The sequence below is a fragment of the Aplysia californica genome, unplaced genomic scaffold (assembly GCF_000002075.1).
Source record: "Aplysia californica isolate F4 #8 unplaced genomic scaffold, AplCal3.0 scaffold00780, whole genome shotgun sequence".
NCBI lineage: Eukaryota > Metazoa > Mollusca > Gastropoda > Aplysiida > Aplysiidae > Aplysia > Aplysia californica.
The window spans coordinates 108,966-126,770 of record NW_004798050.1 but is presented as its reverse complement, the minus strand read 5'-3'; the positions used below and the strand labels follow the sequence as shown (position 1 = coordinate 126,770).

General features: G+C 37.9%; 1 protein-coding gene across 5 annotated transcripts in view; it reads left to right on the top strand.

Annotated features, from left to right (window-relative positions):
* Positions 1-11,660, top strand: part of LOC101856056 (sperm-associated antigen 1) — a 30,449-nt gene extending 18,789 nt beyond the window's left edge. For 4 of the 5 annotated variants that reach the window (XM_005109455.3, XM_005109456.3, XM_005109452.3 and 1 more), the window contains exons 16-24: positions 87-334; positions 1,444-1,551; positions 2,461-2,550; positions 3,629-3,742; positions 5,383-5,509; positions 6,380-6,643; positions 8,473-8,547; positions 9,795-9,890; positions 10,840-11,660. In XM_005109455.3, the coding sequence (XP_005109512.1) occupies positions 87-334; positions 1,444-1,551; positions 2,461-2,550; positions 3,629-3,742; positions 5,383-5,509; positions 6,380-6,643; positions 8,473-8,547; positions 9,795-9,890; positions 10,840-10,937 (1,220 nt within the window). In that variant the 3' untranslated portion in view covers positions 10,938-11,660. The remainder of the gene's footprint in view (positions 1-86; positions 335-1,443; positions 1,552-2,460; positions 2,551-3,628; positions 3,743-5,382; positions 5,510-6,379; positions 6,644-8,472; positions 8,548-9,794; positions 9,891-10,839) is intronic. The other variant, XM_005109453.3, reaches the window with a different exon arrangement.
* Positions 11,661-17,805: the final 6,145 nt, after the last annotated feature.

Below are 17,805 nucleotides of genomic sequence, written 5' to 3'. Positions count from 1 at the left end.
ATCACAAACGGGTTAAAGCTCTTCAAAATTTGCTACAAACTTCCTGCTGTCTTTTTCTAAAAGTTTTGCTTTCCACTATTGATCAGCAGCGAGTCCAAAAGCCTCACCAGAGACCACTACACTTGGGACTGCTACCACTGCACCGTCAGCTTCAGAGCCACCAGCATCCTCTCAGCCTGATAAGGGTAGCATAGCTCAGCAGAATAAAATGGCCACAGATGGAGCTGCTAAGGGAAGCAGCCAGAGCACATCAGCTTCGAAAAAAGAACAAACCCCCACCAAAGAAGAAACTTTTGAAGCGTTGAAGACGAAGGGAAATCAACACGTGCAGAAGGTGATTGTAGTGGAAGGTCCATCCTGTACGATGGATAAATCCTCTATTTGAGATAGCAAAAAAAATGTCTTCGACAGGTTTGGGGGAGGGGGGGGGGCTTTTTAAAAAAAAATAGAAACATATAAGATGCTATTTTTTACTAGTGATGAATGTTTGTTTATAAGTAGTAGGAGCATTTATTGGTCTTGAAATTATTATAAGGAATTATAACAAATTGACTTGATCTGGGATGCCAACATTTGTACTGAAAGATATCCATGATGGTTAGTTACTGTTTTATACGGATGTTATATCTCGTATGCAAATGCAATTTTCAGTTTAAAGTTATAGAGTTATTTGCCATGTCTGTCTGAGAATTCAAGTGAGTTAGGTGACTGATGTCTTGTATTTGCATTTTTATTATTACTATGAGGATTGGCAGTGACCGTTAATGTACATTAGCACATGGATGTATTTTAAGCCAATAGGAACTGTAACTATGTGGAATAATGTCTTTTCATTCCAGATTACAGATATTCTGCTCACTTAAGCAGCCATTTCTTCTTCTGAATAGACTGTTATTTAAGCAGTACCCCCTTTTTCTGCTGAGAAATGTATCAAAACTATCACATTAATAATGTACCTTTCCTGTTTGGTTTTGGTTTTTTTGTGGGGGGGGGGGAGCTTGTGATTTATGCTCTTGTAGTTCGAGGGAGGATTGTGAGATTCCTTATTTGTTTCTTTTATATTACATTTTCCCCCTAACACAAAAGTTTCATTTATGATATTTACCCACTTCTCTTTTGTTCGAACTTCCTTGGCTTGTGATTGTTAGATTGGTTAAGGTTGATCTTCAGCTTTGCCAGGTTAATAATTCTTCAGTACACCTAATTACAAAGGGGTATCTGGTTGTCAGCAGGATTGGACTAATGATAGGGTTGGAGCACCTCACAAAACTGCCAAGCTGTATGTCCCTGTGGAACTGAGATGGTAGACTGGAAATATATCAGCCCAAAAAATTGCGAGCGCCGTAAAACACTTATGTGTCTATTGATGGAAATTTACGGAGCACTGTAAGCTAGCATTGTGTCTGTGATTTTAAATTTGAATTTAAATCTTTGTCTCATCAGGGGGAGTTTGTGGAGGCAGCGTCTTGCTACACTCGATGCTTGTCATTGTGTCCTGACCAGGTGGCCTGCTATACCAACAGGGCTTTGTGCTACCTCAAACTGAACAAGGTGAGGGGGAGGAGGGGTTCGCCTCTTCCTTTATTGTAGTACTCTGCTCCTTTCTTCATTTTCATGGGTGGTTGGCAGATGCTCTGATGTGATTTGTTCTTTCTTTCTTACCATTGTCCTTATCTGTCACTTTGTTTTTGTGTTTGTTACTCTCTTGTGGCACCTCTAATCTTCGTAAAACTCTTTTACTAATAACAAAACATAAAACAAAATCTTCTCAGAGTTTCTTAGTTAAATAGGGTAATTATCTTTTCTGACTTGCTTTAAACTACCTGTACTCATATGTTATTGGAACATTTTGGAGGAGGTAGAAGAGCTTTGTTCTGAAAATTGGGGGGGGGGGTTGTAAAAGAAGTACTTTTTTGTGTTGTTTTGAACCCTTTTCAGTAATATTTCTGTTTAAGGAGACTCGATACTTACGGGACATTTTCGACCACTCAGCAACTAATGTCAATTTAATCTAGGTCTAATGAGGGATCGGAAAATATCAAAAGTAAAAAGTGCTCAGAGTGAGTGAAAATCAGTCCCCGAGGCCCTAGACTCGACCCGCGATCCCCCTTAAGATACTGCTCGCTCTGTTTGGAAAAAAAGTAATTATCTTAGGCTTGAAATGAATTCTTCTATCTTCAGTGTCAATAATGTTGAACTTTTTTGCTGAGAATGATTGTGTTCATAACCTACTTCTGCCTTAATTTCAGTCTTCCAAATTTGGAACTTTAGCCAAAGGAGCAAAAGAGTATCACTGGTACTTTCTACTTCTTTTCTTTTCCTAATGTTTCTGTCTGTATGTCTGTCTTATTTTTTTCCTTCACTAAAGGACCATCATCAGGTCGACATGTTTCTCTTACTAAAAGTCAAAGGATACTTTTGTTCAACTGTGTGTGACCTTGGAGAATTTTTCCTTTACAGGCTGCAGAGGCAGAGGCAGATTGTAATCAAGCGCTGTCTTTCCAGTCCACAAACCCAAAAGCTTTGTACAGGAGAGCTTTAGCGAGAAAGGTGAGTGAACACTGAGAGCTTTTGTTCGTTTGGAGACATTCTTCCCACCGTGTGCTCCGACTGTTGAGTGATGGGGTTTCACCTTGTTGTTCAAGCTACTTACAATAATAAGTTAGAGGTTCAGTTTTAATTCAGGCTTACAGTGTTGACTTTGCTATTCATGCACAGTACACAGTGTATTTTGCATGGGCTGGGAGGGTTGTTTATTTTTTTTCGGTTTCATGTAGGCTTTGAAATTGTGATTTGAGACACCCAGTGTTATGTGTTCCATTGCAGTAGCAAAGTCGTGTGTAAAAAAAAACCCACAGTATTACACCATAATGCTATCGGATGTGTGAGAAACATTAAACCATTAACGTGTTACGTTTGTTTTAATTGCTCTACCTGGAAAAATGATTTGTTGCAGGGTGCCAGCAGTTGTTTTTACTTCTTTTCTCTCCCTCTGTTGTTTCTGTATGTTTTACTCATTCCCTTCGCCAAGCAGCTGTTGTTGTGTCGATGTGCTTCTCTTTACTAGTTTGCTGCCTCTTTCCTATCAAACATCTATCTTCCTGATTTCGCCTGCTTCTTTTTGGTGTTTATTACTCTCTTGGAACCACTCTAAGTCTGTACTCTTACATGACCTTATTATGCCGCCAATGCAAAAAAAAACTCTTACTAAAACTATATAAACTAACTTCTCTTTTCTGAAGCTCAAACTCTAACTTCCAATTTTTAAAAAAGCCTCATTGGCTATTGACGCAATGGAATCGTACGGCTAATGGGTCTTTTCATTTTCCTATCTCCAATGCAAAAACTTACATTTTCATACTAAAGGAAAAATGCAATATAACCCCATCTTCAGAACTTATAAGTTCAAATCTTTTATTTGAAGGTATCTTGTTTTGCTGGTGAAAGTAAATTTTATTATGATGGTCTCTATAGTGCAGCACCAGCTGATCTGGGGGGGTTTCATGTAGCCATCAGCGTGTTTTTGTACTCCCATTTAACTTTTAGGGCAGTGTGTTCATTTAGTTCTGTCAGCTTGATGAAATGAAATCCTCTCATGATTCTTTTTGATTTTTCATCATTCTGTCAGAGTCAGCAACTATACAAACAGAGTCTTCAAGATTTGATTGATCTCCTTCGGGTGGAACCAAAGAATACAGCTGCAAAGAAAGAAATGGAGGTTGTGAAAAAATGCTACAAAGAGGTATGTCATTTTGGGGTCAAGAATGTGCTATGTGTTGCAACTGATTTACGCTTTAGCGCGGCAGATAGATATGATAATGAGACTGTAAACAGAAGGTGAGAGAGAATCTGCGGAGCAGAATTTTTTTATATTGAATCTTTTCCCAATTTCTAGTTGCACCAATGCCATTAAACAATGTCGAAAATATCCAGTTTTGTTTTTCTGAAGAAATAAAACTGAAAAATGAGATACCACATTTCTTAATCTTTGAAGGGAAATAAAGTTTACAATTAAAAGTACAAGACATTTATAAAATAACTCATCAGTGTCACATAACACTCTATATCACAGCAGTATTGTCAACATCCGAGAGCATTTGAGCAAAAGAATGAATGGAAAACCATGATCGCCGATGTCTGTCGCAGATCTGGTACTGGATGATGATGGTCAACAAATTTTTATTATTTAAAAAAAATTTTTTTTTTCCATTCTATCCGTTGTTTCTGACTTTCTGTCTCTCTCTTTCCCTGCAATAAATGGCTTTACCCAAACAAGCAAAGCAGACAATCTGACAAACTCATCATTGCTGGTCACCACTGTGCTGCGCACCATATTTGAGCTACGACTGTTGTGTCTTGCTCAGGGACCACTCACCTTAACACAGTGTCACTGACGTATATGCTTGACCTTATTGTGTGGGTGATTGGCGGGTGCTGTGGTGTGGTTTGCTTCTTTTCTATCAAACATCTATCGTCCTTCTCTCCCCTTCTTCTTTTTTGTGTTTGTTACTCTCTTGTAACAACTTTAGTAATCTTCGGCACTTATATGACCTTATTGTGTTGCAAGTGCAGTAAAACTCTTACTAAAACTAAACTGACCTTATTGTTAGCCTGAGCTCACTAGCCCCTGTGCTATAGGAGCCCCAGTCCAAGAGTGCCTGTGTATGCTGTGTGTTTACAAATAATTCTGTGTTGATGTCCCAACCTTTTGACACCATCTTGCCCGGAATGCGCGGGTGGTTGGAGGGTGCCACTGGTAGTACCTTTTTCTTTTAATTTTTCCTCTGCTGTTTCTGTCTGTCTATCAAACATCTATCGTCCTCAGCTCTCCTTTTTAATCTGTGTGTTAGTTGCTCTCTTGTAATATCTCTAATCTTCGGCACTTATATGACCATATTGTGTTACAAGTGCCGTAAAGCTCTTACCAAAGAAAAAAAAAAGAATCAATTGTCTTGCTTCTCCCTTTGGTATATGACCATTATTGTGTGGAGGTGCTTTTCTTTACTCAAAACTCAAATGGCAGGAGTGGGTGATTGGCAGGTACTCCCATGTGGTTTCCTTCTTTTTTTTTTATCAAACATATCTATCGTCCTAATTTCTCCTCTTTTACTTTGTATGTACTATTACTCTATAAAAACACCTACATTTTTGGCACTTTGTCTATCTTACTTTTTCCCAGTACTAAATGACCGTTATCGTGTCGATGTGCTTCTCTTTGCTCAAACTAAAACAAACAAATCACCTGTCCTTCTTTTTTGTGTTCATTACTGTTTAGTAACACCTCTAATCTTCAGCACTTGTATGACCTAATTGTGTTGAAAGTACCATAAAACGCTTACTAAAACATAAAACTGTTACTCAAAAAACCTGAATTCTTTCTAGGAGCTGGAGAAACTGAAACAAAAAAAGCAGGCCCCAGACCAGGACACCAAGCTGAGAAAGAGGATGAAAATCGAGGAGGTGGATGATGAGGAAGAGGAGGAAAAACCTGTCAGGGTGAAGGCTGGAGGTGAGCAGTAGTGCCTTTTGGTCAGGGCAAGCAGTAAATGGGTGCTCATATCAAATTATTGTTTTGACAGTTTCTGTTAGTTTGTTTGCCCTTTTTGAAAAAAAAAATTCAAGTTTAGATTCGTTCTCTTTGTGGGGGGGGGGTTGTTCCTTTATTTTAAAAAAAATTTTTTTTGGGGGGGGGGGGTTGTAATCTATTGAAAAACAACTCCCTGTTAGACTGTTAAATGCTATTTTTATACTTTTTTCTCCAGTGTTTGATCAAATTTTTCACATGATACCTTACTACGCACAATTGATCTTGCTCCTAGAGCTGTTTGAGGGTGCAACTTCTTCTGAAAGGAAACATGACTTCGCTGCATTATTAGCGTTTTAAGTCTCGATAAGTTAATTTCCAATTTTGTGCTTTTCTATATATATTTCTCAAACGTACTACTGTTTACAATCACAAAATAATTGTGTGGACTTTATTGTGCTGACATAGTTCTGAATGCAATTCTATGGTTTGGTAGAAGATTGCAGTCGATGCTGTCGAAGGTGATCACCCGTATTTACGATTACTTCCCACGTTCCCCCTTGGCATTTTTTTCTGTATTATAATTACACTGTCCAAGAGAACAACCTGCCTCAGATATCCACTTTTCTCATAGACAGTTGGTGGTTGTCTTGGACAGGTTTGACTGCAGTGTGATAATTCTAAGTTTTCAATTCTTTGTTCCTTTTAACTCTTTCAGTACCATACACTGATACATCACTGTCATTCAGTACACTATACAGCCATGTGCTGATAAATCTTGGCACTAAAAGAGTTAATAATGCTTATGTAAAGTAGTATGACATTAATCCTTATTATCGTTTTCTTTCATTTCAGATAAGATGAAATCCCAAAGTAAGCTCAGAGGGGCTAAATCGTCCCAACCTTCATTAGGGGTCAAATCGAAAGGAGGCAATGCAGAGAAGAAGTCTGCTGAGACGACGGTGCAAAGTCCACCGGTGGCGCCACCCATCGCCCCACGGCTGATGAAGACGACGCCTTACGAGTTTTGCCAAGCCTGGAACTCTCTAAAGCCTTGTCAGGGCATCCAACCGTATGCTGAGATCTTACGGCAGGTCGCTCCTGTTGACCTTGCATCAGGTAATACTATTGAATAAGTCGAGGGTACTTGAACCTGCTCTAATGGCCACCTGTATAAGACAATCACCCATACAAACAGTCCCTTCCTAGTTCCTACCCTTTTATTTTTTAACCCTATCCATACGTTGTGTTTTACTATCGTATCCATATGACGTGGGGAACTCCGTGCCACTGCTTTCCAAAGAGGAAATTTACTCGTTAATCCGATCTGTACGCTTTGCATAGCAGCCTGTCAAAATGATTTTTTGAGAAATACTGAAAGTGTTTAAGAGATCTTTGTACTAGATCTAGAAGTATTCTAAAATGTGGAGAGTACATCCCCAGGGGTACAAAATGACCCCAGGGCGGTACTGATAGGATTAAGATATTATAATTATGCTGTGTAAGACACCCACCTGTCTAAGATGGCCACTTTTTTCCTTTACTATAGCTTACCATCTTAGACAATTTTGACTTTATTCATTCTTTTTTTTTTTTTAAATCTGTGCCTGTTTCTTTAAGTTGAAGAGCAGCTCATTAAGGTAATGATGCCTTTTGAGCTCCATCACAAGACTGCTGTCGAAAGTCATTGCCATGTGTAAATATGTATGAGAGGCACACTCCCTCCCCCCCCAAAAAAAAATCCCCCGAATATAGACTGTTCTAATCTATCATGTAGGTGGCATAAATGTGAAGAGAAACTTGCAGCTCATTTGTGAAGCTATTTGCCACTGGATGCTTTGAGTAGTGTTGAAAGAATGACTTTTCCTCTCCTGATTTTTTTTATTTTTAAAATACTTATTTCAAGCTCCACTTTCTGCTAAGTTTCTCTTTAATCATTTTTTGAATATTGCTGTAGAACACATGTTCTCATTGCGACCTCATATTTTTGTTGCGTCGATTTGCCGTCTCCATTCCTAGTTCTTATCCCTAACAACATAGCAGAACCAATAAATTGGAAAAAAGAATATTAATCTGCAGACAGGAAAAAGAGGCTAAAACTCACCTGGACATGGATGGCTGTTGCCTCTATAAATAAATCAGTGATGGTCACGGTCAAGGTCCCTAACAACATGTAGACATTATTGGGCTTCACTTGTTTGAAGATTTTCCATGGTTCTACACTCTTTGCTCAATCCAATTTGGAATGAATGTTCAGTCCAAGATCATAATATTAAAATTTCTTTATTTACATCTCCGTGTTGAAAGGGAGAGTAGATTTATACCGGTGGGTAGTTGGTTGGCAGATGCCCTTGTGCAGTTTGTTCCTTCTTTCTTGTCAAACATCTATCGTCCTTATCTCTCTCCTTTTTACTCTCTTGTAACTCCTCTAATCTTCGGCATTTATATTACTTATTTTTCTTGCTAGTGCTGTAAAACTCTTACTAAAACAAAAAGATTTATACCATGCCATTCCCTCTGTGTTGATATACATTTGTGAGGCATCGTGGTGAAATCAGGTGCTCGTCAAAATAATGAAATGAAAGAAAACGGCTTTTTGCCAATGGGCAGTTTTTTTTCCAATTTTTTTTTTTTTTTTGGCTCAACATCTTTTCTGTCCATTTAAAAACATTTCTGTGTGGATTTTACTGAAAAACATTGATTAATGGCACAAAAAATGTAAATTTTCTGTTTCCAAGGGCTCTTAGGCTATGGAAGTTGCCAAACCTTGTCCTCCTTCAATCGCAGATATTTTACGTTCAATTGAACATAGATGGATATTTTTTTCACTTAACGGAAGGCAAATGAAAAAGCTTTATGAAGATACCAATAACCCTATATGCCCAAAAACTGACGAGCACCTGATTCCACCACGTCATCACACTTTTTTTTGTTTGTTTCTTCTTCAGTTATCAGTAATAAACTGGACGGACAAATGTTGCAGATCATTGTTCGATGTGTGTATGAAGAAATGGTGCTGAAGGGTAAGTTATTTTGTTTGCTTTGCATTATTTTTTTCAGTACACTATGTGTTTTATCCTGTGTTCTTCTACTCTTTCTGGCCATGTCCCTTATCGGTTGATGATGATGATTCCCTTGGGTGTGTTTCCGACTTAAAACAATAAAATTAAGCCCTGAAAGTGTACATAGCCAACCCTATTTTTATGTCTAGCTCTAGATTAATGAGATTAAAAAATTATTTTTTGCTCTAGCTTAGTTGGTGGGTGCTCTAGTGTCTAACATATATTGTCCTTATCTTCCCTCCTCCTTTTTTGTGTTTGTTACTCTCTTGTAACACCTCTAATCTTCTGCACTTATGTGACCTAATTTTGTTGCAAATGCTGTAAAACTTTCTGAAACTGAAACTAAAGCTCCAGCTTATGAATTATTGTTAATGGTATTATTACTGGTATGAGAAAGTTATGTGACTGCTTGCTTCTCCGTGTCTATTCACTTCTATCTGGGCTATAGTATTTTTTCCTACACTCGTATATTTCACCTCTTTTCCCCAGTGTCCTGGAATGTTCTGTCTGAAAATACCTTATTTTTGTCTAGTGGGTGGTTTCACTTCACCGTTCCAAGGAAAACAAGTGTGGGTGGTTGGCGGGTGCTCTGGTGTGGTTAGCTCATTCTTTCCTATCATACATCTGTCGTCCTTATCTCCCCTTCTTCTTTTTTATGTATGCTACTCTCTTGTAAAACGATCTATTCTTCGGCACTTATATGACCTTATTGTGTTGCAAGTGCTGTAAAACTTTTACTAAAACTAAAAGGAAAACAAGTGTTGCATCATAAGCCATGTTATTTTTTTTTCCATGGTGGGTGTTACATGTGCCAGTACTGGTGAAGTTGTTGTATGTGTGGTACATGCAACTCAAACATTTTGATGGTAGTTTGGGTTTTTTTCCTAGTGTTGAAATGATTTTTTTGTTTTTCATAGATCAGAGCTGTTATTTCTATTGGATTTATCTTACTCATAGTGTTAAAAAATGTGATTGCATATCTTAAAAATATAATAGGGTGATAGGGTATTATGGGAATATAGCTGATCAGTTTCAATTTAGCCTGACTTGAGCCAAATTTATGAATCTTTAATGATGTGTGAGTGAGTATACTTGGAGTCGTGTGTGGATTATACCAAAGGATACTCGACACTGTAATGCTGCCTATTTTTTTATTTCTTAAATCTATTACAGAGCTTATTAACTAAATTTGTCTAATTTTTTCACAGGTGAAGTGGATCAAGGCTACCAGATTCTGGATAACTTATGCAAGGTGCCCCGTTTTTCCACTGTCTCCATGTTCATGACTTCAAAGGAAAAGAAAGGTCAGTCTACATTTCAGTTAAGCTATGCACTAACCACTTAACTGGAAGAAATAGATCTACTCGTTTTTATTGCTTTCTAAATAAAAAACATTGCACAGGTTGATCTGTGGGTTGTCAAAGAAAATCAGGAGTCAGGATGTGCTTTTATTACACAGTGAAAAAGTACTTTGGGGAGTTTTTTGTTTTATGTCATCATTCAAATCAGAAAGGTTTTTGAGGGGTTTTATAATCTCGTGTTGAAAAATTTTCATGAAACCGGTTACCAGTTATGTCCTCCTATTTTTTGCAGCTTGCTGTTTCCAAAACTGGCGTACATCTACATTGGTTTTTTTGTTTTTGTTTTTTGTTCCTGATACCATGGTTTAAGAGTGTAATGGGTGACAGCATTATCTGGGCTTCCCTCCGAATGTGTCTTTCTTATTAAAGATGTTTGTCTCTGTTCTATCCCCATGAAAGATGTAGTTGATGGGCTCTCTTGTTGGGTCTGCTCCATCTACTTCTTTTCCGTGTTGGTCATCCTGATCTATTGCCGACAAAATGTTACTTTTTTGGGGCTGACTCATTGTTGTAAAATACAACTCACATGCGAAATGAACCTAAAACAGCACAAATATTTTTAGCTTAGTTGTTTTATTTTACTAGTTTTTTTAGATTGTCAAATTTTATTTTTGATTTTGTAGAGTAGAGCAATAGTTTCTGTTGAATTTATTTATGTACTCCAACTGTAAAATGTGATTTGGCAGGTGCTCTGGTGTAGTTTGCTCCTTTTTTTCCTATCAAATATCTATCATCCTTATCTCTCCTCCATTTTTTGTGTTTGTTACTCTCCTGTAACACCTCTAATCTTTGGCACTTATTTGACCTAATTGTTTTGCAAGTGCCATAACATTCTTAACTAAAAACAAAACAAAAACAAAACCCCCTGTCTTTTGACATTCTGTCCATGCAGAGGTGGCTGGAGTCCTCGACATTTTGTCCAAGACCAGCTCGAGTGCGTACAGCTCCGCTGACGTCCTGCGGCTGAAGAAAGAATACTCAGTCAAGTGATGACCGTTGCCTGTCCAATGAAATTTTTACCAACGGCCCCACACTGTGTTCTGTGATGATCAAGAAATTGAAATTGTTCTATCTCCGTCACAAACTCGGACTACTTACAAATCTATTGTTGATATGGTGTTTTGAAATTTTCAGCTGGCAGTGAAAGAAAGTGTTTTTAAAAGTCTGTAAATATGGAATGCTTCACCGAGTAGTTTCACTACCAAGGATGAAATGTGCCAGTACATTTTTTAACGTTATTAATAGACCTGTGTTATAACGAAATGGAAAACAGGGGAGGGGAGAGAGATAGGTATATCATTACTTGTCCATTGTGTTTTAGACTGGCTTGATTTATATCACTTCTGGAGTCCATTCCATTGATTCCATTAGAAAATTAATTGTAAATATTTCAATCCTATTTTAATCGTCAACAGCAGAGGAAAAGGAAATAAGACCCTTCGCCCGTGTCCCCAGATTCCAGCTCTTATTGCTACCACATGGTCAGGAAAAAATGCCTGCCCTTGTCATTGCCGTCATTATGCTTTATTGCAATGTTTCAATTTCATGATAAAGTTGCAAATGGTGAAAATATGAACTGTAAAAGGCAGTGTATTTGTAAGCTGGAGGGATAATAGTTGAATTTCAGCATTAAGCCTTATAGTAAGAGAACTGGTGATAATAATTTTTGTTTTTCCCCACATTTTGCTTTGTGTGAACTTCAAAAAAAAAAAATTTCTATTCCCTTTTCCTTTGTGTTCACAATCTTGTGTTTTTTAATTCTGTCCTTGTTTTTGAGCAAGTTTGTTGACCTAAGTTAGCAAAAAGCCGTGATCAAAGTTAGTAATTTTGTTAGCTTGTTCTTTATAAATGCAATCGGGAGTATGTTGTGTTGAGTAAACAATACTATGGTAGATGCAGTCTGCTCAAACAATTATTCGTCACTTGTGAATTGCAGTCTTCATATTGCTGCTCTAAATCAGCGTAAAAACAAGGTATATCAAGTGTAAGGCTGCTGATGTATTGTTTTTTGGCCATGTTCCTAGTGCTTTTCTTTTTAGTCTTGACTTACTCTTTGGTGTTTTGGGCATGGTGTAAGGGATGCTGCAGTTATTGCTGTGGTGTGTGCTTTGCATGTTCTGCCGCAGCATTTTTCCGCCCTTTAATATGATTGACATGTTTTGGAACTCTGACACTGGAAGGAGTCTCTAGATATTTCTTGATAACTGGAAATGTCAAATGCCATAAGCTTTGTGTGTCCACTTGTATGATAGCTCATGTCTTTTTTGTTGAACTCAATGTCCCCCTTTTTTATTTTTAAATACTTCCCAGTGGCTTCTGAAAATATTCTCACATGAAAATGAAACCCTGAAAAGGTTGGTCTTGACCTGATTGTCTGTCCAGAGGCCATTCTTGTTACCTTGTCTCATAATTGTCTGGATCCATATCTTTATCTGCAGATCTGATGGAACTGATTTATGATTTACACATTCTTTTCTGATTCTTGTTTTATTGAACACATATATCAGTATTTGATACCCCTGCTACCTTGCGTTGATTTACATTTCACTGAGCTGCTTGGGTTGAGCAAGCAGTAAAGCAAGCTGATGCCTTATGACACTCATTTATAACTTGTAAGAAATTTCTATTAGTAGTATGTATGCATTTCGTTGTCTGAGATGAATTAAATGTCCTATTTAATTTTTTTAGGGAAATGGTTGATTGCTTGAAGTACGATTATATAGATTGCATACAATTTTGGTGTCATTTTGAAACTGAAAATTTAAATGCCACAGAAAACAAAGAATATTAATTTGCATTCAGGGAAGAGGAAAACCTAGAATGTGTATGATATAGCTTTGGCTCTGGTATTTGTTTTCAAACCATGGTATATTATTTTGCAGTGGATGCAGTGAGGATTCCTATCTTGCTATCGTTCCTTTCTCGTCCTGAGTGCCTCTTTTGAACTTGACCTTTTACTATTATCTTGCTCCCTGATTGACATGACACAAATGGGTTTTTTTCGCCACTATCACTAAGGTCAGACAACGATTTTAGTTCAACTTTTCGACTGTCGAAATGAACTTTTTGTCAGTGTCTCCAAGCTTCATGTTCTATTGTCATCTTTTACTCTGCAGGGATCTACTTAAACAAGTGTTGAGTTTTTGGAGCCATAGTTTCCTGAGCTGCTGACAGCTGACAATTCATCTCTTCTTATCTGTCCAGTTCCTCTTTGTTTATCTGTCAATATACAAGAAAATAGAAGGGAAACAATTGTTATTCTTATTATAACATCTGTATGTGACAACGTTTCAATGGGTATGGTAACACAGCTATATTGCAGACAGTACTTTGTGGGTTTTGGGGTTGTTTTGTGTGTGTTCTCTGTTGGACAGACAAGCACATTCAGCTGTCTCGTCAAGTCTGGTTGATTGTCTCAAGTTGCTGCCTGGTCTTTTGTGTAACGTTGTGTCTTTGCCTTTAGGGGTAAGTGTTACTGCAGGGTGTCCTTTCAGATGCATGTATTTCGGTGTATTGATTCTGTACTTGTGTGTCTGCGGAAAAGAATATATGGGGAAGTTTGCTTTTGCGTTTCTGCAAGGTGTTTCTTTGTAATTGGGGGTGGGGTCTTATTTGCTGATGTCCCATGAACTACATTATTCTTATGTTCTGTCTATAAGTTTAGGTATGTTTTGTTCTGCTCACATGTTCTGGGATTTGTTGAAGGTGTTTTTAATGTCTCTCAAAACTTTGTCAGATCAGCAGCATAAGTTCAAGTAGTTTCCCGAAGGGCAGTAATTGGTTTTTAATGTGCTCGACCAAGTCTTGAACTGGTATGATTTAGATTCCTTCTGTTGATTATGGTTAGCAACAAATTACCTGGTGTATTTGACTCTGCTTTTCATCACTTTCATTTTGCTGTTTTGTAGTGCAGCTTGACCATTATTGTGAGACGATGCTGGTATGCTACTTGCTACCCCGACCTAACCATTTTGTCTTGGCTTTCTTCTCACGCCTCTTTTAATTTTACTCGAGGTTACATATGTGTTGAGGGTTTGTCCTGGCGCATAAATGTAAGTGACCTTACTGCTTCATAAGGGGCTTTTACTTACGCTCGTTTGTACTCAGGTTTGGGTGGGTGAAGGATGTAACCAGTCTGGGTGGGTGCTCTGAATGGTTTGCTTATTATTTCCTATCAAAAGTCTATCGTCCTTATCTCTCCACCTTCTTTTCTTTGCATGTTGCTCTCTAGTAATAGTAACACCTCTTATCTTTAATGACTTATTTGTGTTGTAAGTGCCATAAAACGCTTACTAAAACTAAACTAGTCTTGACTGCTACTGCTGTGGGGTTTTCTTACCTGCTATCCTCTCTTTGTTCCAGCGACTGTTATGTGGCAGTTAGTTTGTCAGTATGCTTCTTGATAATCCGTTATATATGAGTGTATGTTGTAACCTCAGTATGCCTGTGTTCTATCTCCACATTTCACAAAATTTGACCCAATGCTGTGTTCTGCCCTTAGGATATCGTTCTAGCATTTCCCCAGCTTTCAGATTTCAAAGTTTTGCCAAATTTGTGTTGGTGGGTGGTTGGCGAACGCTTTGGTGTGGTTTGGTCCATATTTGGTATCAAATATCTTATCATCTTTATCCCCCCTCCTTCTTTTTTATGTTTGTTACTCCCTTGTAACACCTCTAATCTTCTGGCGCTCGTATGACCTTATGCTGTTGTGAACGTCGTAAAACTTCTACTAAAACAAACTAAAACAAAAACATTCATCACCTCTATCTCTCCTACTTCTTTTCTTTGTGACTTTTTTGTGTTGCAAGTGCCGTAAAAAGGACTTCTCTGTTGACATCCACCCCTTGGCGTTCATATGACCTTATGCAGTTGCGAGCGCCGTAAAACCTCTACTGAAACTTTAAAAAAACAACTCACTAAAGCTAAAAACACTCCCAGACTTTTTGTTAAATGAAGAGCCAGTGTTATTTGATTGTTGTCCTCTCAGCTGTGCAAAAAATCCAATTTTCTCTAAACTAGAGATCATGGACCCAAAACGCTTGTGTGCAAGGGCTATGATGTGTAGCCCATTTAACTCCATTTGGTGTACCTTTTACCTCTGGAGACCTTGTGTCTATCCCAGTCTGTCTCACAAGATGCTTTGACTTCCCCTCCAAAGCAGGGTATTTTGTGGGTTGCTGTGTTACATTTGGGGTTTTTGGTCACCTCCATTATAACTTAAATGTGGATGCACAGAAAATGTTTTATTTACCATCCCGTAAGTTCAGACCAAAGTTTTCTATATTGTTTTATTTTTCTGCTGGCTACGTGTAATGCCCTTGCACTTGTGCCCACTTTTTTTTTCTTTTTATGGGGAGGTCTACAGGTTAACTACAGACGAATCTCAGTAGCCTACCTCTGTTTTTTCATGAAGAAAGACTTAAGCTTCTTATTTAGCACTTTGAGTCTTCTGAGAGCAGAACATACTAGACCTACGGGTAATTACCCTACCAATGTCTAAAGTAAGGGCTAAAATGTGTCATAACGTGGTGGAATCAGGCGCTTGTCAATTTTTGGGCATGTGGAGTTATTGATATCATCTGAAAGCTTATTCATTTGCCTTGCTTTCAATTTAAAAAAATATCCTTCAAGCTTGAATAGAAATTGAGATGTTTGCGATTGAAGAAGGTGGGATAGCCTGGTTTCAGTGGTTAAATTAATGAGAAAATGTCCGTCAAAATTTGGTAACTTCAAAAGCATACGAGTCCTTGAAAACTGGAAATTCCATATTTTGTGCCTTTAAGTAAGGTTTTTCAGTAAAATTCACATGGAAATGTGTTTTCATATGAACATAAATAAAAGATGTTAAGCCAAAAAACAATCTTCTGATAAAAATTGCAAAACTGGGGGGGGAAATGCCCCTTTCTTCGATTTCATTATTTTGACGAGCGCCTGATTTCACCACGATGCCTCACAAATGTGTTGTAAGCATATCGCACAGTTGTCGACCTGGGATTTGCTGTGAAAGTAGGACAGCTATGGTAATTTGGTTAGGGTTTATTTTGGAGCATTTATGGGATCTACTTCTTTTGTTGAACCTTCTCCTCTCTGGGGTGCAATTGTCATTGTTTCGTTGCACCTCCTTTTTCCTCTTTATTTAGTCTCTGTTAGGTTGGCGGGTGCTCTGATGTGGATTGCTCCTTCTTTTCTATCAAACGTCTATCGATCTTATCTCCCCCACCCTTCATTTTTGTGTTTGTTACTCTCTTGTAACAACTGTAATCTTCTGTACTTATATGACCATATTGTGTTGCAAGTAGGCCTACTGTAAAACTCTTACTAAAACAACATTTTAAAAGTCTCTTATTTTCTGTGTTCAAGTGTCGGTGGTAGGCTGAGAGGGATAGCATTCTCTTCAAAGTGTGGATTATGAAGTTTGGTGTACCTCATGGGACTGTGATTTCAATGTTTTGACAGATTTTGAGGCTCCTCCTCCCTGTTGGCATAGATATTTTATACATAGCAGGGTTATTCAACTTCTCGCTAAATTGCATTTACCAATTGAGTGAGAAATACATGTAAAATCCAACCTGGTGTCATATCTGTTGCTTGTAGTTGTGATTCATTTTCACCCTATTCTTCATTCATTATTTCATTATAATTGTGTGTAGTGCACCTGACTATCCCTGATTAGTGTAGCTCCATACTTGTACTTCCAAGCATTTGTAGAGTTTAAAAGGCATTGCTGCACAATGTCCCATTTCCCAGTACTCATTACTAAAATTCCTTCGAATAAAGCGTGTGTGTGTGTGCCCGTTTTTTGTGTATTTGTATGTATATGGCCATTATTGTTGGTAGCGAGCAGTGAATCAGAGGAAAAGGAACAACAACAATATTTTGCCTTGCATTGACTTCAGTAAAATAAATTATTTTTAAGTATACAGCTGCTCTCTCGTCTTGGTTTTGTCAATTGTTCATTGTTTTAGTTAGCCATGCATAAAGATTGAAGGCGGATGCTTGGTAGGTGCTCTGATGTGGTTTGCTTCTTCTTTTCTATCATACATCTATTGTCCTTATCTCTCCTACTTTTTTTGTGTTTGTTACTCTTTTGTGACACCTCTAATCTTTGGCACTTATTTGACCAAACTGTTGCAAATGTCATAATACAATTACTAAAAACAAAGAAAAGAAACGCAGGTAGATCCTACTTTTTTTCTCTTTTGTTTCTGGCTGTCTTACTCTTTCCCTGTGGGGGTGTTTGGCGGGTGCTCTGGTGTGATTTGCTCCTTCTTTCCTATCAAACATCTATCATCCTGATATCTCTCCTCCTTTTTCGTATTTTTGTAACACCTCTAATCTTCGGCACTTATATGACCTTATTGTGCTGCAAGTGTCGTAAAACACTTACTAAAACAAAAACCCAAAAGTTAAAGCTTGTTTATTTATCTTGCTCTTGATTTTGAAAATACTCGGATGAAAAAAATATATAATGTAGAATTCAGTTAGCTTTAAATTAGTAGGCTGTATGAATATGAGTGGGTAGTGCAAGGAGTTAACACGATGATTGGGTGAATATAATATCTTCAAGTTTCTCTAGGACGCCACTGTCTATATCATAAACACGTGGATGGTTGGCGGGGGCTCTGGTGTGTTTTATTTTTTCTTTCCTTTTAAGCATCTATCGTCCTTATCTCCACTTCTTCTTTTTTATGTTTGTTACTCTCTTGTAACACAAACATCTCTAATCTTCTGACGCTCATATGCAGTTGCGAGCGCCGTAAAACCTCTACTAAATTTTTTTTGAAAACTTAACATAAACATTGGGAGGGCCTACCACCCGTTCCTGACGAGCCTGACACCAGGAGACACGGAAATAGAA